This window comes from Acinonyx jubatus, chromosome B4, assembly GCF_027475565.1.
Source record: "Acinonyx jubatus isolate Ajub_Pintada_27869175 chromosome B4, VMU_Ajub_asm_v1.0, whole genome shotgun sequence".
Taxonomy (NCBI): domain Eukaryota; kingdom Metazoa; phylum Chordata; class Mammalia; order Carnivora; family Felidae; genus Acinonyx; species Acinonyx jubatus.
Genome location: NC_069387.1, coordinates 131,226,952 through 131,251,513, shown reverse-complemented (window position 1 = coordinate 131,251,513; position 24,562 = coordinate 131,226,952). Strand labels below are relative to the sequence as shown.

General features: G+C 44.2%; 1 protein-coding gene across 8 annotated transcripts in view; it reads left to right on the top strand.

Annotated features, from left to right (window-relative positions):
• MRTFA (myocardin related transcription factor A) overlaps positions 1-24,562 on the top strand; it is a 210,282-nt gene that overhangs the window by 165,526 nt on the left and 20,194 nt on the right. For 7 of the 8 annotated variants that reach the window (XM_053226838.1, XM_027070651.2, XM_027070650.2 and 4 more), the window contains one exon: positions 2,388-2,453. The exons of the other annotated variant lie outside the window; for it this stretch is intronic. In XM_053226838.1, the coding sequence (XP_053082813.1) occupies positions 2,388-2,453 (66 nt within the window). The remainder of the gene's footprint in view (positions 1-2,387; positions 2,454-24,562) is intronic. 8 annotated transcript variants of the gene reach the window in all.

Sequence of the window (24,562 nt, the reverse complement as noted above, 5' to 3'; positions counted from 1 at the left end):
CAAGGCAAAATTTTGAAGGTCTGATCCTTAGTTTCCTTATCTGTAAAATGGAGATAATAAGTGTACCATCCTCATGGGGCTTTTTTTTTAATTAAATTAAAAGCATGTCAGTCACTTAACAGGGTCTGACACATAGCAATGCTCGATGACTCCTAGCTATTAACTATTTGCATTTTATTTTTATAATTAATGTTGCTGCTAATCTATGGTTCTAATTTATCTGAAATCAAATTCTTAGATTAATTTAAATTTATTTTACTGAAGTATCACCCAGACTCCTTTGACCTTGGCCTGAACCATCCATTTTCCTCAGTCCCTTTGTCTGTCTCACCAGAGAACCCATCCAGGTGCTCATATTGTATGCCTCTTGTTTCCGCAGCTTCTGGAAGACTCTGGAGAAGCAGAGAAATAAGAAACCCAAGTTCTAGAGTCAGAATGTTTGGGTTCAAATTCTGTTGCACTTCTTATTAGTGGAATAATCTTAGGTACATTACTTCACGCTGGGCCTTATTTTTCTACCTCTAAAATGGGATTAGTAATGCCCATGTTTCTCTGTAGTGGGGTGTTAGATTAAATGAGTTAAAACATTAGAGGACATGGAACGATGTTTGGCACAGAGCACACTTTCTATAAATGCCACTAGTGTGGCTGTTGTTTTATCCATTTATTTTGCAAGGCTTTAGGTGTTAATTTATAAAAAAATAATAGTTATAACCTCTTGATTAGATCTCTCAGACTATATGTATTACCATTTTGAGATATAGTTGAATTCAAGAAACAATTATTAAATGCTTACTGTGTATTAAGTACTATGGAGGGCATATAGTAATAAGATATTTTCTCTGCCCTCCAGGAGTTTATAAACTGGTAGGAGAGATAACTAGATTCAGGGGTAACTATTACACAGAGTAAACTATTACTATACTTTCTATAACAGATAAAAGGTAGTTGCCAGGAGGTCTAGAGTAATTCTGCATGCTGGGGAGTCAGGAAGGTCAGATGGAAAGGGTAGGTATTTCCAGGTGAAGTGAATAAACAGGCCAGTACATGAGACTTGAGGAAGAGTCATTAGACAGCCTTGATTGGGGTGCTTACAGTGGGAGAGCCCGGGAGTGTTCAGTGCAACATAGCAAAACTGTGGCACCAGTAACTTGGTAAGAGGAGGAGTGTGAGGGAGGTGGAGGAGTTGAAGTTGGCTCAAAAATTTTAATTCTAGTTCAGGAGTCAGGGAGTGGGGGGCTTTGCAGATAGTGCTTCCATTTAGAGAAGTGAGGATGGAAAGTGGGTTAGGTTTTTGGGAGAAAGACACGTTCTACTTTGGACCTGCTGAATTTGAGATGTAGTCAGGAGCCTAGTTAGAGTTCTGCCATTCTTGGAGGCATTCTTAAAAACTGCTCTATGAATGGAAAAGGCAGGTACTTAAGGTAATGTGATTCCTAATAGATGCAGGTCTCCCTCACATGTGACTTGTAGAGACCTTACAGTTGCAGACTTCTCATGTAAGGGGAGTCTCCCTGGCTCAGGATCCTCCTAGCCCTCCTCCTCTGAACATGTTCACACTTAGCCTTTGAATGCAGGCTGTGCCGTGGTCATTCTGTGTGGTGTGCGGTGGGAATGCCCCTTAGGTTTCATTGGCATTTGAAATAGAGATCACTGACTTTTAACTTCATAAAAATGCCTATGGAGTTGTTTCATTAGGTGATTAGAGTAGAAATAGGAGAAATACTCGTCGCCCTCTCCTAGCCCACGTGCGCTTTGACTCATGTAGCTTGGTGGTTTCACCTCAACAGAAAAAAAAGCTCTAAATGAAAGTAAGAGGAAGAAAAGAGTTATATTAACGGTAAAATGTTTTCTGGTCGAGAGAAATGCGTTGCTCAGTTAAAAGTACATGTAATTTTTAGATGCAAAAGAAAAGATTTTACAAATAACCAATACTTCCTGATCTGTGTGAATACCGTGTCTTTGCTGCACTCATGGTGGTAAACACATGCTACCAGGAAGACAGTGTAGACCATCTAGAAAGCCTTTCCTGCTGGGTGTTGGTCCTCATTATATTTCCTTTGAGTTAAGAACTTGTGTTTTTTTAGTCTTAGGAGGAGGATACAGTGTTGTAGGAGGTTTTGAGCAAGAGGCAAGACTTTGGTACTTTGTGGATTGTTATCGCCCTGCAAGACCCTTCGCAACTTCCTCTCGCCGCCCACAGCAGAATACGGAAACCCTGCTGTATCAGGCCACTTCTGCAATTATAGACAGTCCGAGTTAAAGGGACCCTTCTTTCACACTACACCCTTCTGTGCGGGAGACCTTCTCTGCATTTGACAATGTGTCTTTTGTGGTGGAATGCCCAGCTGAACCTCCATGTCTCCTCTCTCTTTGCCGCCCTGCAGTGCTGCAGTTGAAGCTCCAGCAGCGCCGGACTCGAGAAGAACTGGTGAGCCAAGGGATCATGCCGCGTAAGTGCCTCTCTCTCTTTCTCTCAGCGTTTGATGGAGTTGCGTTTTCAACATGGCTCGCATGCCTAGTGTGCTGTGGGAAGGATCTAACAAAACGAGGGCGACAGATTTCATTTGTCACCTTCTTTCTTGTGCTTTTCCAAGTTCCGGGGCTTTCAGTCACTAATAGTTAACTGCCCTTATTGATCAGGTTCAGTGAAACAAACAGCATGAGGTTTACTGGTGCCGTTGAACCATCCTTAGCTTTTGAATTGCACCTTTCAGGGGTTTCTACTCCCTATTACACTTCCTTTTTAGGAGGAGCAAATCTTGAGCTGGGGTATTGTGAGGAAGAGCCTACCTCTTGCATGTGTTTTGCCTTAGGTGTTTAGGTTCTTGGGAAGGGAAAACCCTTTTCTACCTGGTATTTTATTTTGAATCAACTGTGGTTTTCTTTAGAGTGAGATTCTCAGATACCCTATGGCTGGCATGGGTGTGATTGTGCTTGTGGGGTTCTTGCAGAGCTGGGTTTACTGGGTGCACAACTCACTACATCACTTGGGGAGAAATGAAACCGACATTGGAATCTGTGAGAAGTAAGAAAATTTGCTTTTTATACCAACAGCATTATAAAGTGGAAACTGGCACCAGCAAGATTTTGCTCTTTTTGACATCTCTTTTTAAGTCATCAGTGGAGAACTTAAGCTTTCCCTTCTTTCTTTTCTCTTGTGTGTTATTGCTACTTGGACACACCCTAATGAAGTTAAAAAAAAAAAAAAAAGGAAAAAGTCCTATAACAGAGTCCGTAAGTCTCTAGCTTCATAGAGAACTGATGTTTTTCACCTTAATGCAGCATTGACCTGCTGCCACTGTATTTTCCTAATTCTCATTCACTTACTCACTCAGAATATTTGGGAACCTATATGTGCCCATTGATGGAGCAAGATAAATCCAGCTCCTGCTCTCAGGAGCTTTATGTTTAAAAGGAGAATAGTGATAGTACACAAGGAGACAAATAAGATAATTTCAGAACATGGAAATTACGTAATTTCCAAGTTTGTTACGATGTAAGCTAACTGGCTGGTGTGGAATAATAGGAATGAGATGGGGTTACTTTGGATAAAGATGGTCAGGAAAGGCCTCCCTGAGGAGGAAATATGTGAGCTGAGGTCTGAAGGATGAGATGGAGTCAGCCATGCAGAAGCAGGCAGAGGGCCAGGGGAAAGGGAGAACAAGCATAAGAGCTTAGTGCAGGTAAGAGCCAGTTTGAAACGTTTGAAAACATCAAGGAAGCCAGCGTGGCTGGGGCCTGGTGAGTGAAGGGAGAGCAGGCCAAGTTAAGATTGGCAGGGTGGGCGGGGCTAAAATGAGAGCCTATCAACTGCACGGAAGAGGTGGGTTTTATTTTAGGTACAGTGTGAAGCCCTTGAAGCCCTTTAAGCGAGTGAGGATGGGATTTGATTCAGGGCATGGTAATGGCAGGTCCATTTCTAAGAGCTAGAACCTTACAGCAGTTGTAAGGAATCTGAGGTCTGTTTCTGTCCTAAGCATCAGCCAGGAACTTAAGTCTCAAATTCAGCTTCGGGTTTACTGCAATTAACTACCAAACCATTTACCCACATTATGCTGCAATCTTCTCTGGCTTTCTAGTGAAGAACACCCCCTCCCCCCCCCCCCCCCCCCCCCGCCTTAAAGAGTCAAGTCAAGAGCAGATGGCTTGTGCAGTGGATCAATAATGTGATCAGGTAGGGCAGTGATGTGCTTTACAAAACACTCCAGATCTGCCTCTCTAGAAACCTTTGTAGAGGGACAGGTCACTCAGAGTCTCATCTCCTTGTCCCTTTCACCAAGGACATCATGTGTTTAATGTCTTCTCTGTGCCCAGGGTAGTCTTAGAGAGATTAAAGAAATTTGAGGCAAATTAGTTACCTGCCCTCAAGACATTTAACAGTTTATTTGGGTGGCTAAAATCCACCGATGCACAAAATAAAGAGCAATTCAGCATCCTGTGGGGTGCTGACTAATTACAGTACAAGTTCTGAGAGCATAATGCTACTTCTCAGGATCTGTAAGATGTTCAGTGTCTAAAAGCCTTGCATTCTCCCACCTGTCTTTCACTTGGTACCAGGGGCTACTACAGATCAATATGATTTATTGGGTACAGTCCTCCTGTTTAGCATTTCTTGTAGTATTCTCTGTTGTTAAGACAAATGATGCTTCACTTACTGCAGTTGCTTATAGATTTCCCTCCAACTGCACTGTGAGCTCCTTGAGAAAGTAATTTATTTATATTCCTGTCTCTAGTGCCTGGCACTGAATGAATGAATCAAGACATTCGGTTGTAAAGTGTGATATGTGTGTGTGTGAATGACAGACACACAGAAGCAGATACTACTCTGTTGCAAACTCGTTGGAATTCTGGGCATGGAATTTGGAATGACACTTCTATCAGGAGCGCAGGTTCTAAAATGTTTTGAATATCTAATCATATACTCTGTGTTGTTCTCTGTATCTGTGAAGTGAGAATAATTGTGCTTCTTGCAGGATTAGAAGTGATTTGCCTCTGTGAGAATACAGCATCTTCCTCCTACCAAGAACCACCTTTGGCTATGGACACAGTCTTGGTTTTCAGCTTTTCTAGTGAAGGAAGTAGGTAGCAAACTCTGAGATTATGGGAGCTCTAGAATGTTGATGCCTGGGAATAGTTTCAGGTGTGAAATTCCCTGTTCACCTACATACCTGGTGATACACAGATAGGTCCTGAGTTCACAAAGCTGAGGGTTTTTGTTTGTTTTTTGGGGGTTTTTTTTGTTTGTTTTTTGTTTTTTGTTTTTTTTGCCAACTGTGCACCCTCTGAGTGAATCTTCTTCCTTACCATAGTCCTGTGCTCTCTACCCTTACTCTTGTTGTAACCTCCAACACCCTGTGCCTCCCTGACCTCCCCACTACCTGCCATCTTCTACCAGCCCCACTTGTCACCCTCCAGTCCACATCTTTCAAAGAAAACCTGAGCAGTGCTGGAGACAACTTGTAAGTGACCAGCAAGTTGTTGTTGATTATTGGAGATTTGGAGACCTGAACAAGTAATCTGGTTGGAAGGGCCTATTTCTTTCCCATCTTGCTAGGCTGAGGAGTTTCTGTAAAGCGTGTTTATATGTAAGTTTGCTGTACAACTTAGGAAGTAGGTAGGGCCTCAAACTGGGGAAAGGAGTGGTGTAGTCATGGCTGCATTTTGCCTCATCATTTTCTGTGTTTATATCTTTTATCAAGTTCTTCTCATTCCAATCTTATTTATAGCTCTGGGAAGAAAAGCCCACCCACCTCATCTCCCAGAATACTCCTACACAGTTGCCACGTAGGACTGGCTTTCAGTTCTAACAGCGTATCTGTAGGACACCATGTCTTCAATGGCTCCCTTTGCACTCAGGGTGGTTGGGGTTCTGCATATCATTCTAAGTTGGAGTATGACCTTTCGTAAAGTGTAGGGAATTAAAGAATCTCCCAATCCCACTGCTGCTTGATGTGCTCCGTTCATGGCATCTAAACTATGGGGTTTGGAAGTTGGTTTCTGATGTATGTTTTAAACAGGATCACTTCCCAGCATCTGTCATTCTCATCATGTAAATATGTGTCTCACATTTAACACTATATAAGCCCTACCAAATACAGAGTGCCAGATAACAAAGGATTACATAATCCAGGCCCTGAGCTGTCTTTAATAATGTCTGAAGCGCCACATATCTTGAGGGAAAGGAGAGATGGCACAGATAGGAAACTGATGTTCAAGTCCAAAGAGTAAGCCCAGCAATGCTGCTGTACCCAGAATGAAGACTCCTAGAAGAGACGGGTCTTGTGTGCTACACTTTGTTCTCAGAACTTCCCCCACAGCCTTCCTTTCTCTTTGACATTTAAAGGTGTACAAGGTCATAAGGTTTAGGTGAAAATTAAGAAAAATGTTCTGGCAGTGAGAGCTGCTGCAGAGGAATAACCTTTTAAAGGAAAACACGAACATTCTCCTGATCCCAGACAAATGAGAAAAAAGTTTCCTGTAATCTTTCTGAATATGAAAGAAGAACTTTGTCTGCTTCTTCCTTCTTAGCCTTTTGTTAGTCTATTGTGAATCCTTGAGAAAAGCATAGAGTAGCATGTTTCTAATGCTGTAATTAACCCTCAGTTCATTATTTTCCCATGTGCATGTAGTAGAAAAACCTTGGTACCTTGGCAAGCATGTGAAGAAATCAGTTTTTGTCCTGTAGATTCTCTAAGAACCTGCTCCATTGCTTGAGTGAGCTTGTTTTTTCACTTTATTATTATTATTTTTTAAGTTTATTCATTTATTTGAAAGAGTGAGCATGAGCAGGGGAGGGTTAGAGAGAGGGGGAAAGAGAGAATCCCAAGTGGAGTCCACACTGTCAGGGCAGAGCCTGGTGCAGGGCGTGAACCCATGAACTGTGAGATCATGACCTGAGCTGAAGTTGGAGGTTTAACCAACTAAGCCACCCAGGCGCCCCAATTTTTTCACTTTAAATGGCATTTCTGTGCAGCCAGCCGGTGCCATTGGTGACACTTAACCACTGAATGGTTAGGAGAATCCAAAGAGTGCGAAGGCAACACAGTGCAGAGAGGGCAGCCACTTGGTGTCAATCCAGAAGCCTCTCAAACTACCTAGCCCCTGAAGGGTGCTCAAACATGTGGCTAAGTGAAAAAGTGAGCAAATTGGTCCGTTTTGACTGGATCATACAAACAGGCCCTGTGTATCTCACATTGAAACTGGAAAGAACGGCTTTATGTAATGAGGTCCCACCACTCTGTACTTTTAATAAACTTTGCCATATCTTGACTCCCTAACCTTTAGTTCTGCAGCTTAATCCCTTTGTCATGGTTCAGCTGTCATTGTTAGCCAAGTGATACATACACATAGAGACAGTGTGGCCCTGTTGTAGCACTCATATCTGTCATTTTAACTGGGCCCCAGTGTTAGCTGGAAATCTCCTGTTCATCTGATTATAGCAATCTCTGCACCAAGAAGACATTTTTTTTTAAATTTATTTTTAAGTTATTTTGAGAGAGAGCGAGAGCATGAGTGGGATAGGAGCAGAGAGAGAGGGGGAGAGAGAATTCCAAGCAGGCTTTGCGCTGTCCTCGCAGGGCCCAACTCAGGGCTCCAACTCACAAACTGTTGAGATCATGACCTGAGCCAAGATCAGGAGTCAGACACTTAACTGACTGAGCCACCCAGGCACCCCAAGAAATTTCTTTTAAATTCTAACAAGAGGTTTTTTAATGGCTTGCAGTATCAGGATTGATTACTATGATCCCTTTGTCTTGGAAGCTGAATTTCTTCTTAATAATATTTTTATTTGTAACTTGGGAATTGTTACTAATAATATTTTTTACCAAATGTACAAACTGAGTTTCCAGATTCTTTTTCTTTAGTACAAATGGGTCAAATCCATTTTGGTAAAGCTCTTTTAAAACTGATTTTTGTTTTTGTAAACTCTAAGAGAATAAACCAACCTCCTGAAGCCTCAGAGTTTCTTGTAATGAGAAAGAGGCTGTAATTTAACTCTGTCATCTAGTAACTTGGTGATGGCATGGGATCTTTTCCCCAAGTTACTAGAATTCAAAAGAACTAGCCGCTAGACCAGCCCTGTCCAATAGCACTGTCAACAGTGATAGAAATATTATGTAACACTAGCCACTATCCACATGGGATGTTGAGCACTCAAAATGTGGCTAGCTTGAGTGAAGAGCTAAATTTTTAAAAAAATGTCTATTTATTTATTTTGAGAGAGGGAGAGAGAGAAAGAGTGTGTGTGTGTGTGTGTGTGTGTGTGTGTGTGTGTGTGTGTGTGTGTGTTGTATGCCTATGTGTGTGTGTGGGAGGGGGGAGGGAGGGAGGGATGGGGAGAGAGAGAATCCCAAGCAGTCTCTGTGCTGTGAGCACAGAGCCCAACGCAGGGCTCGATCTCATGAACGATGAGATCATGACCTGAGCTGAAATCAAGAATCGGAGGCTTAACCAACTTTGCCACTCAGGTGCCCCAAGAGCTGAATTTTTAACTTTAACTAATTTAAATTTAAATAGTCACATATGGATGGTGGCTATTGTATTAGTGGAATTTTACACCTTACTCTCCCACTTAGGAACAAGGTGACTTTGGGCAACTCAGTTAACTTTTCTGAACTCAACTTCTACTTTTATAAAAAGGGGATAATAACTCTTCTTACGTATCCACAGAGTTAGTTTGGAAATAAATGAGGTGATATATTGTTCATGCTTTTGAAGTATAGGCACTGTTATTCTCAAGAATGAGAGGAGCATTAGCTTGGCTCTATCATCTCGTGAATCTGAAAGCAGTATACACACACACACACACACACACACACACACACACACATCTTATTAATTTCTCTCAAAACCAATGTTTGGGAACAGGAACTATTTCTCAATAAATAACCTCTTATTTGCATTTTCATCTTTACAACAGTTGCTGAAAATTATTGAGTCAGAGAACCACTAGCCAACATGGTACTCTGTTAAGACTGTTTCCATTTTGGTTGTATAGTAACAAGACTATCATTTTATTAGCTTGCTGTCTCCATGGCAGTGGATGTTTCTTTTTTACTCTCTCTTAAATAAATAGGTGGGTTGGAAATAGTGTTTTTTAAAATCTCTGGGCAACTTGCCAAGAGACAGAAATGTTCACCAGTGGGGACACAGAGGTGATTTCAGGAGAGATGAGGGTCTGGTTTGAGTCTGGATTGCCCTTTTCTTTGTAAAACTTAGGTCTAAGTTGACAAAATTATAGGCTTCCTGGAAATGTCATTTGTCTTGCTTTTTAAGTGAAGTGTTACAGTGTTCAAGGCTTCTGTCTCAGTGGGTACTTTGTAGATTCTGAGTCCAGGTGGGAGCAGAGGTGAGTGCAGATCTGCACCTCGGCTTCTGTCATTTCCCATTTGCTCCAGTCCACTTGGGAGTGGCTAGAAGCTCTGTGGCAGTCTGAACTGCTGTCCCTATGAGCCAGAGAAATTTGGCCAAGATGCAGCCCATGTCCCTCTCCAGTAAGAACCCAGAAAAGGCATTCCCCAAGCCCCAATTTTTGCCCACTGCCTCTGGCCTAGTCTATGCCCTCAGGCTCATGCTTCCTTTCTTTTTCTTTTTCTTAATTTTTAATTTTTTTTTTTTAAACAGAGAGCTCAAGCAGGAGAGAGGGGTAGAAGGAGAGGGAGAGAAAGAGAATCTTAAACTTGACTTGGGGCTCAGTCCCATGATCCTAGGGTCATGGCCTGGCCAAAATCAACATTCAGATATTCATTTGACTAGCCACTCAGGCGCCCTCATGCTTCTTTTAGATACTGACTCTCACATATATTCTTGCAACTCATTTGGCTCTTTTGTTTATTTTGTTTATATTTTTTTAAATTTCATTTATTTATTTTGAGAGAGAGAGAAAGCATGAGTAGGGCAGGGGCAGAGAGAGGGAAAGAGAATCCCGAGCAGACTCCACCCTGTCACCACAGAGCCTGACGTGGGGCTCAAATTCATGAACGGTGAGATCATGACCTGAGCAGAAATCAAGAGTCGGACGATTAATGGACTGAGCCACCCAGGTGCCCTCCATTTGGCTCTTTAGATATATAAATATCTTTGTTTGAAAGAGCTAGTTGCCTTTTCTTTTTTTTCTTTTATTAAAAAAATGTTTATTAATTTACTCTTTTGGGGGGGGGGCGGGGGCAGCAGGGCAAGGAGTGATCAGAGAGCAAGGGAGAAAGAGAATCCCAAGCAGGCTTCACACTCAGCACAGAGCTGGACACTGGGTTCAGTCCCGTGAACCACGAGATGACCACCTGAGCCAAAATCAGAGTTGGATTCTTAACCAACTGAATCACCCAGTGCCCCTAGTTGCCTTTTTCTTTTAAAAATTGAGATATAGTTGACATATAACATTATATTAGTGTCAGGAGTACAACATAGCCTTTTTTTTTTTTTAAGATGCAGTGAACACTGCCTGATTGAGATGATGTTTCTTCAGCTTGGAAGTGTGACCCTTTCACTGTAGTTGAATGTCAAGTTTACATGGCATTTGAGAAATACCAGTGTAAACATGTGTCCTAGGATTGGTGCTAATATGATCCCTAAACCTGAAGCTGAGAGAAAATTGTGTGAGACACATGGCCTCAGCAGTTTTGTCTCAGGAGACCAGCTGAGTGTATCACTCCTGGGTGTTAAATGTTGCATTTCTGATAGATGTCAGCGACTTCATCTCTCTTCCTGCTATTGTAAGATTTCTTCTCTCAGTGGTTAGTGACTAGCCTCAAACCTCCTCCTTGGCCAGTTGGTAACAGATCCTAAAATAGGACTCTAGAGTGAGTTGTATGTTTATGTTCTGAGCATATTCATTGTTGAATTCAAAGAAGAATTTTAATAGGAAGCTCTGTTGAACAGGCCATCAAAAGTAACCTTCTTGATATGGGTTCTTGATACAATTTAATATCTAAAAAGTACAGTAGAAAAAAAAAAGGTGGGGGTTGGTGTCTGGGTGGCTCAGTTGGTTAAGCGTCCACACTTGATTTCAGCTCAGGTCAAGATCTCACAGTTCGTGAGTTCAAGCCCCACATCAGGCTCTGCACTGACAGCTCAGAGTGTGCTTGGGATTCTTTCTCCCTCTCTTGGTGCCACTCCCATGCATGCTTTCTCTCTGTGTCTCAAAATAAATAAAAACTTAAAAGAAATTACAGTGGATATTCAGTTTTATTTAATAATTCTTGGGGCGCCTGGGTGGCGCAGTCGGTTAAGCGTCCGACTTCAGCCAGGTCATGATCTCGCGGTCCGTGAGTTCGAGCCCCGCGTCGGGCTCTGGGCTGATGGCTCGGAGCCTGGAGCCTGTTTCCGATTCTGTGTCTCCCTCTCTCTCTGCCCCTCCCCCGTTCATGCTCTGTCTCTCTCTGTCCCAAAAATAAATAAACGTTGAAAAAAAAATTAAAAAAAAAAATTATTCTTGAAGTGTCTGAGATAGCCAAGGCCAACTTCTTTTCAAGGTAATAAATGGAGTAAAGGAGTTTATAAAAGTCACTTGTTGAAGCTACTCACAGACTTTACCTGTACAATTACAAATGTAAAGAATCACACTCAGGGTGCCTGGGTGGCTCAGTTGGTTAGGCGTCTGACCTCAGCTCAGGTCATGATCTTGCAGTTCATGGGTAAAAACCCCACATCAGGCTCTGTGCTGACAGCTCAGAGCCTGGATCCTGCTTCGGACTCTGTGTCTCCCTCTCTGTCTGCCCCTCTCCTGCTTGCTTTCTGTCTCTCTCTCAAAAATGAATAAACATTAAAATTAAAAAAAAGAAAAGAATCACACACTCAAGGGGGCTGTGATAGTGTCTGACAATGTGGCAACTTAACATTTTCAGCCCAGTGGGATGCTAGCTGCAGAAAGGGCACAGGTGATTTGGAGCTTTTTCCTACGCAGGTGACTTAAGCATATTGATTACGGGGCTTCAGTAAGAAATAGTAGCTTTTGGGTGTGTGTGTGCTTCAGCAGGGAGCATGCAGCAGTGTGGTCACTGGTCCAGAGCACTGGACTGGACTGCAATGTGAGAGCCACATATAAATATGGCTGGCATGTATGTCAAAGGGAAGCTCAGAAGGCCAAGTTCACAATATTTGGCCCCTCATATTCTAACCTTTAGGAATTCAGTGTACCTGTTGATAATTCATCATGTAAAAGATTGCATCCTGACCTTTTCTTCCCAGTCTTAGGTCTCTTTCACTGTCAGTGGGTCAAGGTTGCGAGACTGAAACAGCTTGCACTCCTGGGAAGGAAAAAGATTCAGCATTCTGAGTCTCTACTTTTATATTTATTCTTGGTTGTTGGCTTTCCTGCTGGTTTGGGTGGGGATGACAACTCAGATGCCAAAACAGTGGTGGTGGTGAGCCTGATACCAAAACAGGATGTACATGAAGCACGTTTTCTGTTAGTTTGGATTCTTGCTTGCACCAGAATGTGTGATCCCTTCCGCATACCCCACCACCCCAGCTCTTTCTTTGACTCACATGGACTTGGACTTAGTTCTGGTTTTCATTGTCATGGCCAGTCCCTGGAACTGTCAACACAACTCTTTAGTTAATGGTCTTTGTTGCAAGAATTGGAGGCATTTTGATTGGACAGCTAAAAACAGTTAAGACAGAAAATGAAGTCAGGCCCAGTTAGCTCTCAGCATTTGATTCCGCATGCTTGCTGTTTGCTGCAGGAAGATGGCACAGAAAAAAAGTGAAAACAGTACCAATGCCTCAAATTTAACAGCTTCTAGCAGCTGGCAGAGCACTTTCTCTTTAATGCTAACAGCCGTCAGTGTGGAGGTTTGTATAATTGCCACCTCCTCGATGAGGCTCTTGAGGCTGGCTCAGGGGTCATGTGACTTGCCCACAGTCACACCACCACCGAAGGACAGAGGCAGAGCCAGTCTGGTCTCCTGGCTCCAAAGCCCATGCTAATTCCTGAAGGTCACAGTCTAATGGTTCTCAATGACGTAGGAGTTTTATGAGATAGCCTGTCATACTTTCCTCTGCAGCTTCAGTATTGAAAATTGAAAACAGCATCAGATCAGGACCCATAGTTGAGGAAGTAAGGTAAGGTGAAAGTTGGTAGTGGGGGTGAGAGTAACCCCGTCATTTTTGAGCCCCTTCCCCCACCCAGTGAAATTGCTTCCAAATTGCTGCTCCTGTCTGCTGGCTGTGGGGCTTAAAGGCCATGGACATCTTTCCACTTCCATCATCATAACCCTTAGTTAAATCAGAGCCTCCTGATTTCTCTTGTGCCATTGATACTCCTTAGAAAATCTTACGTGTCCCTTCACCACACAGTTGCCCAGACAAGTTCCCAGGATTCAGCACACAGTTACCCCTGTAATCCTCATAGATTCTCGAAAGCTGGTGTAGTGTGCCCCAGGTTAAGAGCCCCTGTTCTGCCTGGATACAGAATCATCTCCCTAAAGGTGGTGATGTCACACCTGTGACACAGCTGACCTCTGTGCTTCTGTCACTCAAGTATGTAAGTGACCCTCCCCCTTTCCTGTCCTGAGTCCAGCGATCCTCTGGGCTCCTCGCCTGCTATGTTCTAAGACCCAGAACTGCTTTTCTATAGCTGCCTTCTATTGAGTGTGATTGCCAGGCTGTAGATACAAAGAGTGGGGTGTGGAGTCCATCCCAGCTAGGCCCTCACCAGGGTGGGAGGAGAATGATCCTTTGACTCAGAAATGCACACTTTGCAAGTCAAAGCAATGATCCTCAAAGGGACTCAGGAGATGAAGCTCTTTACTCACTTGTGGGCACCTACCTAGCCAGCAGAGTTGAAAGTTTGAATGAAGCTGTTGAGAAAAGTTATCAAGTGCTTACTAGGTGTACTTTGTAGTCACTTAGCCCCTGACGGTGGAGATGAGCAAACAAAAATCCTTACTTTCTCATCTGCTGTGTGCTGCCTTTTCTCTGCCTTTAGGACTTAGAGAAATCTTGGTTTTTGAATGTTAGCAGCAACAGAATCAATCCTTGAGGAGCTTAATAATAGAGTAAAATTCTTGAAGCCCGGAGTCTGCATTCTAGAGAGAGTCTTGCTCTCCAAAGAAGTTCTGATGCAAATGACTCTTGAACCTCACTCAGAGGCGTGCTGGGCTGAGGGCTGCTGGCCTCTTTGCCCTTTTCATGTCTAGTGGTGGAGCGGGGTCTTGTTATTCTCCCCTCTCAGGAGTTGTGAGGCGAAAGACAGCCTGTCTTCATGCTTCAAGAGTTGATGCCAACTTTCTAAGACCATTGAGGCTGCTGGTTTATGAAATGGTTGTGTGTAGAAGCTTAAGAACCCCGTTTTCCAGTGCCGGGGAAAGCCTGCCTCGCCTGCCTCTCTGATGGCGGTGTCAGTGGTCCATGTGGCCAACTTAATGAATTGCCTGGAGCTGTGTGCAGACCTCCATGCAAGGGCCAACGGATGAGGCAGAAGACGCCTTCAACTTTGGAAGGAGTTTGGTTATGCAGTGACTCCCTGTTCTGCCACATTGGCCCCTTGGAGAGAGGGTTGGAGGGAAAAGGACTGGGAGAATGTGTGTCCCCTTGACATCTTTTGAGGTTGTATCTGTCCCATTGCCAATATTAGAGAAAGGAGAAGGGAGCATCTCTTTCTAGAGGAGCAGCCAGGAAAAGAAAGCAAAATGCAAAAGATCAGATTAAAATCAGAGGAGTTTTTGTGATTTGTGTGTGTGTGTGTGTGTGTGTGTGTGTGTGTACGTACATACGTGTGTGCACGTGTGTGCATGTGGTAACTATCACATTTTGGAGGGAAAAGAGATAACTTGACAGAGTTATCTTCCACACCCCCACCCCCTCCTCTTGCCTCTGTTGTGCTGAAATATGTACAAATAAAAAGATCTGAATTTTGGAATCGGGAGAACCAAAGTTTAGTCTCCCTTTCTGTCGTTGATCAGGATGTGATGTCAGGCAAGTCAGTTTTCCAGTATGAAATGGGAAAAATAATAGGTTCCAAAGAAGCTCGAGGAAGGTAATTCCCAACACACTATACAAACATCGGGGAAAACAAGGAAACCATTTGTAGCAAATCTATTTATGTTACTTTTGGGAGCCTTTTTGTCAGTCTCTAGATTGACAGGCACGATCCTACTTTATTTCTTCTCTCCATGTCATTTCCTCCAGTACCACTTGCAAACTGAGTAAAGCCCAGAGTCCTACAAGGCCCCTGTGGCTACCCCCTCACCGCCTCTCCTCACACTCTGTGTCCCTTCTGCTCTGCCACCCTGGCCTCCTTGACGCCCTCTGTCGTTCAGCAGCTTCCCACCCAGGGCCTTGACTTTTGCTGTTCTCTCACCAGGAAAGCTCTTCCTCAGATGGCTGCAGGGCTCACTCCCTTCCTCCGGCAGGTCTCCGTTCAAATGGCACGCCACAAAGTCTTTCCTGGCCTTCCGTATGGTGAAACGTTCCTGCCCTCACCACTCTATCACTCAACCCCTGCTTTATACTTCATAGTGTGTCTCACCTCCTGTGGTATCATATGTTCATTTGTTTCGTGTGTCATCGCTCACTAGAATGTAAGCTGTAGGAGAACACGGATATCCCAGCACGAAAACAGAGTCTGACACATGGGCTCTCAGTAAATATTTATTGGGAGAATGAGTGAGTAGTTTACTGTTAGCACATCTTAACCTCTTAGGAGACGTAAACCTCTGGACCCCACTTCCTCACCTCTTACTTCACCTGTTGCAGTTAGTGTAGTCCACTAACCCTCCGGCATAGCTCTGAGACCAGCGGCAATCCTCTGGAAACTTCGCAAGCCTTATTTTGTCTCTCTTCTTCCACCTACTCTCTCTCTTGAAGCTTCCTCCTGACATCAGCTTTGCCTCGCCCTCTCCTGCCTCTGAGAGCCTCCTCGGGGTCCTTTTCTGGGCTCTCTTCATCACTAGTGATGAATTTAATCACTTAAATTCTGGGATTCTCTTAAGATTCAGCCTGGAAAATATTTTCTCCTGTCTCTGCATATCATATCACGTTATCCTTAGATGACATCACACACACACACACACACACACACACACACACACACACAAATGCACGTGTACATACATGCACAAATTTGCACATCTCCTGATAGGGTGTCTCGCGATCAGCTCATATTCAGCACGCCCAAAACTGAACGCAGTTTCTCCCACCCTGTCCCAAGTTACTCCTCCCATATCCCCGTCTGGGAGTGTTAGTGTCACAGCCGTTCACCCAGTCATTCCATTTTATTCTTCTAAATGGCCTCTCAATCACTACACAATCCCGTAAAAATGAGTTCTTACTCGTTTGCCATTCCAGCTGATTTGAGACAGGGGTCATCAGTAGATGCTAAAACCATGAGGGAAGTGGTGGTTAGGGAACAGGATTTTCACATGGGCTCAAGATATTACCCCACAGGGGGCGCCTGGGTGGCTCGGTCGGTTAAGCGTCCGACTTTGGCTCAGGTCATGATCTCACGGTCCGTGAGTTCAAGCCCCGCATCGGGCTCTGTGCTGACCACACAGAACCTGGAGCCTGTTTCAGATTCTGTGACTCCCTCTCTCTCTGCCCCTCCCCCTGTTCATGCTCTGTCTCTCTGTCTCAAAAATAAATAAACGTTAAAAAAAAAAAAGATATTACCCCACAGGTTGCATATTAATTACAAAGGAGGAATGCTACTTTTAAGATGGAGACATCTGTTACCTTTCAAACTTTGAGCACCATCAGTTGCTGGGCAACGTGGCCTTACATGTCTCCTGATATTAAGAAGTATACATCAACTGTATAGTTTCCTTGCCAAAAGTATTTAACATAAATCTAATCATGAGGAAACAAACTCAGAATATAGGACATTCTTTTGGCAAGATAACTGGCTTAGACACTTAAGTCAGTGTCATGAAAAACGAAAAAGGCAAGAGTATTGTTCTAGATTGTGACTGAAGGGACAGCAGCCAAATATAGTGCATGACTCCCGATTAAATCTTGGATTGAGAGGGGAAATCTAAACAGCTATAAAAGACATTTTGTGGGGGGGGGCAACTGAGCAAATTCAAATACGGACTGTAAATTATATTGAATCAGTGTTAATTTTCTTAGGTGTGATAAAGGGATTTTTGTTATGTAGGAGAATGTCTTTATTCTCAGGAAATTCCCAAGAATTTGGGGCTGAAATGTCTTGATTGATATCTGCAACTTTCAAGTGATTCTGTAAACAAAAATTGTGTGTGTCTGTACCCATGCATGTGAGAGAGAGAGAACAAATATGGCTGAAAGATAATTGGTGGATCTAGGTCAGAGTTATAGGGCTGTTCATTATTTGTTCTTTCAGTGTTTTGGTAGGTTTGATAAATTCAGAAGTAAAAGGGGACACGGGGAAGGGGAGCATGTGAATGTAGACATGAGGGAGTTGAAATGAATATGTGCCAATTACCAGCCGCATTTCTGCTTATTTTATTTTTTAATATAAAACCTTAAGTTAGAAATACCACCCCTCCCACTCCCCTCCATGCAGGTCTGATTATGTGGCTTCCTTGGCTAATGTGGTGACTACATATGGATCTCTGGATACAATTCTTTGTTTGTTTGTTTTTGAGATGGGGGGTGGGGAGGGGGGAGGGGGAGAATCCTAGGCAGGCCCCTTGCTGTCATTGGAGAGCCCAGTGTGGGGCTTGATCTCACAAACTGTGAGATCATGACCTGAGCCAAAATCAAGAGTCAGATGCTTAACTGACTGAGCCACCCAGGCATACAATTCTTAATAGCACAGGAAAAATATCATGCCCCTTCTCTCTGGCCTCCATGGTTTCTGATGAGAAATTTACTGTCATTCATATTGTTTTCCCTCTGGCTGCTTTCAAGTTTTTTCTTTCATTTTCAAAAGTTTAATTGTGTCATATCCTGGCATGAATTTATTTGTGTTTGAGATTTGCTAAGACTTTGAATTTGTAGAATTATGTCTCTTGACAAATTTGGGAAGTTTTCAGCCTTTTCTTCCCTCCCCTCCCCTCCATTCCCCTTCCCTCCTTCAAGAGAGAGAGTGCATACACCCAAGAGGCGGAGAGGGAGAGGGCTGCTCTCCGTCTAGCTCCGTCTAGCGTGGAGCCCACTGGCTCCGTCTAGTGTGGAGCCCACTGCAGGGCTCAATCTCACAATCACGAAATCATGACCTGAGCTAAAATCAAGTCAGATGCTTAACCAACGAGCCACCCAGGCACCCCACAGCCATTTATTTCTTTAAGTTCTTTTTCAACCCACCGTTTTTCTTCTTCATCCAGGCCTTAGATGACAGAATGTTAGATTTTTTTTATGGGTAGGGTTGACCTTGTTATCACTGGGCCATGGTGAAAGTCCTGACTTTTCACCAGCCCTCTCCTGACATCAGCAGGGATGCAGAGGGGTGTCTTATTTCTGTGAGGTAGGGGTGTAAGTCCAGGTTCCTTGTTTTGTCTCCACTTATTTCTTGTGTGTTGGGGGGAGGGTATTTGTTACTGGTTGGTGGGAGTGAAAGACCCAGCTTTCTACTTGGCCTTCTTTGACGCCTCTGGGCAGGGGTATTGGGGAGCTTTATTATAATAAAACCCAAACCTTTTCAAGGATGGGAGTCTAGACTCCCCACTTGACTTTTCTGGTCAGAGGTGAAGCCACTGTTTTTTTGTGGTGTCAGTCTGGAGTAGAACGATTATTGTCTAAAAGTTTTCTGATTTAAAAAAAAATTTTTTTTTTTACATTTATTTTTGAGAGAGAGAGACAGAGCACAAGTGGGGGAGGGGCAGAGAGAGACAGAGACACAGAATACGAAGCAGGCTGCAAGTTCCGAGCCATCAGCATAGAGCCCGATGTGGGGCTTGAATTCACAAACCGCGAGATCATGACCTGAGCTGAAGTCAGATACCCAACTGACTGAGCCACCCAGGTGCCCCTGTCCAAAAGTTTTCTGTTTGCCTAGGTTGCCCTTTCCCTGGTCCTTTGGCCAATGAGGGTAGGTTTTGTTGGGACTTTTTTGTCTGCCTCCATTGGCATTTACATATGGTTGACTTCTTCAGCTCCAAGTCTAGAATGTATGAGATAAAAAGGAAACCCAGGGGGCTCACCACTGTGTCGTTCTTCAGGTCTCAAGGTCCCTTGCCAGTCTGCCTTCTTCTCTTCACCTTTCAGAACCTACGTATGTTTGTTTGTTTTAATTTTTTTTTATTAAGTAAACTCTGCCCCCAACAGGGGTCTTGAACTCACAACCCTAAGATCCAGATCATGCTCCTCCGACTGAGCCAGCCAGGCGCGCCTACTTTATGTTTGTTTTTTACATAACATCCAGAGTTTTTAGTTGTATTTAGCGGGAAGAGTAGAGAACAGTATGTCTGTTCCATGTCCCAGATGCACAAGTCCCTGCAGTAGCAAATGAAAGGTCTTTGTGGGCTGGGCTCTGCCTCATTGTCCCCAGATGACCTCCTCCTTGGTCCAACCAAATCAAACTACTTGTAGCCCCTTGAACTTGTCATGCTCCTTCAAACCTGCATGTTCTTGCTCTTCCTTAGCCTCGGATGACTTTCCAACTCCCTTCCTTGTCTGCCTGTGGTTGTTTCTGTTCTGTTCTGTTCGTACGGGTTTTCTCTGTGAAATCTACCTGGACAGGTCATACACTCTTTCCTTGGGCTAAATTTTGCCTCTTCTGTCCTTTTCTCTAACGAGACCATGAATTACCTTTGAGGGCTGGAGCCCTATTCTGTATATCCTTGTCCTCAGTAACTGGCATAATAGTTACTTAAGAATTGTTTATTGGATATGGGCGCCTGGGTGGCTCAGTTGGTTAAGCGTCCGACTTCGGCTCAGGTTATGATCTCACAGTCCGTGTGTTCGAGGCCTGCATCGGGCTCTGTGCTGACAGCTCGGAGCCTGGAACCTGCTTCAGATTCTGTGTCTCCATCTCTCTCTGCCCTTCCCCTGCTCATGCTCTGTCCCTCTCTGTCTCAAAAATAAATAAAACATTAAAAAAAAGTTTTTTAATTGTTTATTGGATAGATGGATGGATTGCTATATTTCTAATATCCCACCTGGGTTATTATTATATGTTTATCCCCTCACCTCCCACAAAACCCCCACTTATGTTCACCCCCTGTGTGTGACTCCTACTTCTACAGTGGAGAGAGAAATCCAGCAGTTTGCCTGAAGGCAGGCCTCCTTGGACTATGGCAGGACTCCATTGGCTTCTGTTAGCTGTACCATGTTCGTAGCTTTGAGTTACTCTGAATGCAGAACTGGTGGAGAGTTTCTGGCAAAAGTATCTTATTGAGGATGGGAGCCATCGTTTTTATTATGTCAGCGCCTAATAAAGCCACATTCCAACCCAGGTACTTAATAAATATTCCTTAATGGTAACGAGGAGATGAGTCTTGATGGCTAATTGCGGCCATTCCTTGCTGAGATGCATTTCCAGAAGTGCTTTGTGGATCCTAGAAGACTTTCACTTGTCTACGTGTTTAAGTAAATCTGGGGCTGTGATGGGAAAGCACTGGTTTAATGTCCTAAATTAATGTGAGAGGTTGGTTTTTAAGGATCCTCCTACTCACTCTCTAGTATGAGATTAAATCATGACGGCTTGACCCCCTTACTTCTGCATGGTAAGCCACAAAGCTCAGTGGACACAGTGAGCAGAGCATCAAACTCTGCCTTGGAAGCTGATGGCAGTATGTTTCTTAAAAACTTGAAAGTGTTTTTCTCTTTTTAGTTCACAGGGACCTCATTTAAGGGAGAGAACATGAAAGGGGAGAAAGAAAATGGGTGCCAGAGAGGGGGCAGGGTCTAAGCTGGTGGTTGCAGCCAGCCAGGGATGAGACCCACAGCTGGAACTGAGACTGTGACAAAGAGCGTCACACCTCGTAGCCATTTCTGTTCATTTGAGTTTTCCTTTCAAGTATGTGTGCACCCTTCCCTGTGTGCGTGCAGAGCGGCACAAGTGTCCGGGGGGAGCCAGCTCCCAGAGGGTGGGAGTGAAGCGTCAAGAGCCGCCCTCCCACCCCAGGCGTGTATATCACAGACAACATGCACAGTTTTGGGATTTGCGTCAGTTCTGTGGGGCTTCTCTTTCACAGACGGACTTCTAGGAGTTTCTGGGGAAATGAAATTTCTGAATAATATCCTGGCTCTTCTGACTAAGCCACTAAGGCAGAAAGGAGGAGAGAGATGGTCTTGGACCTCCATCTGGATGAACGCAGCCCTCCTCATTGGACGCACATTTATGGGTCAACTTTGAGTCTTCCAGAGTTTTTCCACAACAAGCAGAAGCCTAAACTTTAAAAGCTGTTTTCTGCTTTGCTGCATTTCCTCGTGTCCCATTCTATTAGCATGGAAGCTTCAGGTGATTTTGACTCCACACTGCCGCTCACTCCAACATCAAGGAAGCCCAGGGTGTACGTTTATCACCCTTGCGTCTCTTTTACCACTTCCCCCCCATGGCTGTGGCTTAGAGCACAGCTGGCTGGATGCGCATGGGGATGCCTTCTCGACCCCAGACCCATTGCAGTGAGAGCACCGGCTGCCCCACCTCCAGTCTCTCCCCAGGCGGACCCGAGGAGCCTCTCACAGGAATCCTGATAAAAACCCAAAGGAAGAGGGGCTATTGCTCCCTTCTGTTGGAAGTACCTATTGAAGTTGCTGAACTTGCTCTCAGAGAGCAGTTAGCAATGGGGAAGGAGTAGCACAGAGTGAGTGGGGTGTTCACGGACTGGGAGAAACCAGCACACTTGTCAGGAGGTTGAGACAAAAGAAGAAAGTGGAGACAGAACTAGACCTGGGTTGGGGTCCGCCACTGTATGAATGAATGACCTGTAACTGTGGTGTTAGTTTCATCACCTATAAAATTGGAAGAAGGGTCCCTACCTCGTGGGTTGTTAAGAGAATTCAGGGAGATTATGATGTTGTTGTTACAAAGTGAAAAATCATTTTGGGGCGCCTCGGTGGCTCAGTTGGTTAAGCGTCCAACTTCAGCCCAGGTCATGATCTCACACTCCATGGGTTCAAGCCCTGTGTCAGGCTCGGTGTTGACAGCTCAGAGCCTGGAGCCTGCTTCAGATTCTGTGTCTCCCTCTCTCTCTGCCCCTCCCCTGCTCATGCTCTGTCTCTCCCTGTTTCAAAAATAAATAAAGACTAAAAGTAAATAACTAAATAAAAACAAAATGAAATAGTCTTTGTGGGATTGGTAATTATTGTCTTGAATTCTTTTCTTGGTCCTCACTTCTGGTTCTCTTGATCAGGCCCTGAGCAGCTAATGACTTTCTCTGATCTTCTCATTACCCCTCCCGCTTGTTTTGTAGTGTCAGTGCTGAAGGCTGCGCCATGAGCTCCACAGTGAGCCCCAGCTTTTGTACCGTGGCTTTCTGTGCCTGCGGTCACTTTGAACCCCTCCTCTCCGCCTTCTTCACACCTGTATATTCTCAGTGCTGTGGTTGAGCTGACCTTTCCACATTGCCTGCACTCAGCCCTATGTCCGAGCAGTGTGCGTAATTGAAGCCTCCTTGCCTCCGCATCCAATAGGGTCGTCCTTCTCTACTTTTTGAAGAAGTTAAGAAATCTATCCAGAGGAATGGCAAGAAGTCTGACCTGAGGGTGAGATAGAGTGAAGCTATAACCTCACTTTGTCACTTGCTGGCCTTTCCTACCCTCTGGAGCCTGTCCTTATCTGTAAATTGGATTGTTACCTACCACATGGATGAATCATTAGGAATATAAAAGTAGATAACATGTTTAAAATATCTAGAACAGTGCCTGCCACATAAGTAGGCACTCCATAAATATTCATCTCTCCTTTGCTATTGCGTGAAGATTCCCTAACCAAACAGGAAGTCCTGTATATGACAACCAGTTCTCCTGCTTCTTATCCCCATTCTTTGATGCACTCCCCTTCCATCTAGAAATTCTGTGCTTTTGTGAGTTACTTTTCCAGAAATTGGATTTGTGCCTTACCCTTTGGGATGGCCAGTGTAAGTTGTAGAGGCAGCAGGCTAGCCAGGGTTCTAGGTAGATCATCTGTGGCTGTGATACCAAAACTAGCAGGTGTGTGTAGGAATTGAACCCATGATTCAGCTACATCACTGGGTTTGGTGACAGCAGCACCTCACGTTAATGTGTGTGTGCACCACTGGCTTCAGAGCACCCACTTTTATTTGATTCTTACAAGGGTTCCGAGAGGTAGGCAGATTCTCACTCTCCAGAAGAAGAAAAGGAAAACTGGGAAGGAGTCCCCTGTGTCACACCGGTAGTGATTGGTAGAACAGGAAAAGACCACAGACGCCTTGATTTTCTATCCAGGACTTCTATGTTTTGAACCCAGATGAGAACCAAAATTCTGGCTGTTCAAGTGAAAGCTTAGAGTTCTACCACAGACCCGTCTAGCTTTCCTGTCACTACTGTATGCTTTGTTTCCATTTCTTACAAGAATATTCATTAACTTATCGAATGAATTACATGCTAGGCAATCTAGACACTGGGGATACTGTCAGAAACAAAGGAAATAGACATGCCCTGATGGAACTTGTCCTAATGGTGGGAGGCTGACAATAAACAAGTTAGAAAGATGTGTGCTGTTACTGTAAAGAATGTCACTCGGTGATGAGTGCTATGGAGAGAAATAACAGAGGAAGCTGGGGGTGGGATGGGGCAGACACTGTGAGTTTTCACTTTGATTCTTTGTACTTATTGTCTCATCCCTGTGATACGCCCTCTGAGAGTGGTCCATCACACCCCAGTACCAGATTTCTACATGTCAGGGCTTTTGGAGACTGGTTTTGAAGTTGAACCAGCTTTACCCAACGAAAGCAGGTGCAGGAGCTGTCTGCTTACCCACTAACTTGCTCAAGACTACCCCAGATCAGAGCTGGGATAGCCTGGATAGTGCCTTGGAATGCTCTGGTAGGTTGGGGAAGGAGCCTGTGCTGTTTTTTTCTTAGAGATTACTTGTTAAATCTATAGCTCCCCCTGCTGTTAGAAAACAGGGTAGGCTCTTAACTGATTTTTTTTTTTTTTTTTTAAATGATTCTTTTTTATCCTAAGATTTAAGAAAGTTTTGTTTTTTAAATAACTACTGCTGGGACATTTAGATCTTTCTTCTGGGACTGCTGTTGCTGAGGCCCAGCCCCCAGGAGCAGGATGGGGGGAGGAAGCACAAAGGCCCAGGCAGGATAGGGTCATATCTGTGCTCCTGCTACTTTTAGCTTCTCTGTATGCCTGTACTCCTACCACAGCCAGCAGCCTAGAAAAAGTTATCTCCACACACAGTTTCACAGCTGTTCTGAAATTCTCGGGCAGCAGAAGTGAAACTGACCATGGTCTTGTAAACTTCTCTGCTCTTGCTATTGTTCCCTACTTGAAGTGAGTCAGGCCTTTTCATCCTCTTACCCTCAGGGTGTCCCAGCTCCTCATTTGTCTTTATAGCCAAGTGTTTGACATAAAACCGTCTTCATGATGCCACATTTGAGGAGATTTGGTCTTGGTTTGGTCTTGTTTGCTGAGTGGAGAGCTGTGGGCTGTGTGGTGGTAGATTCAGACCACAGTTGAGTCCTCGACAGGGCCTGTAGTGAGCCCTTCTTGTCAGCTGCTGGCT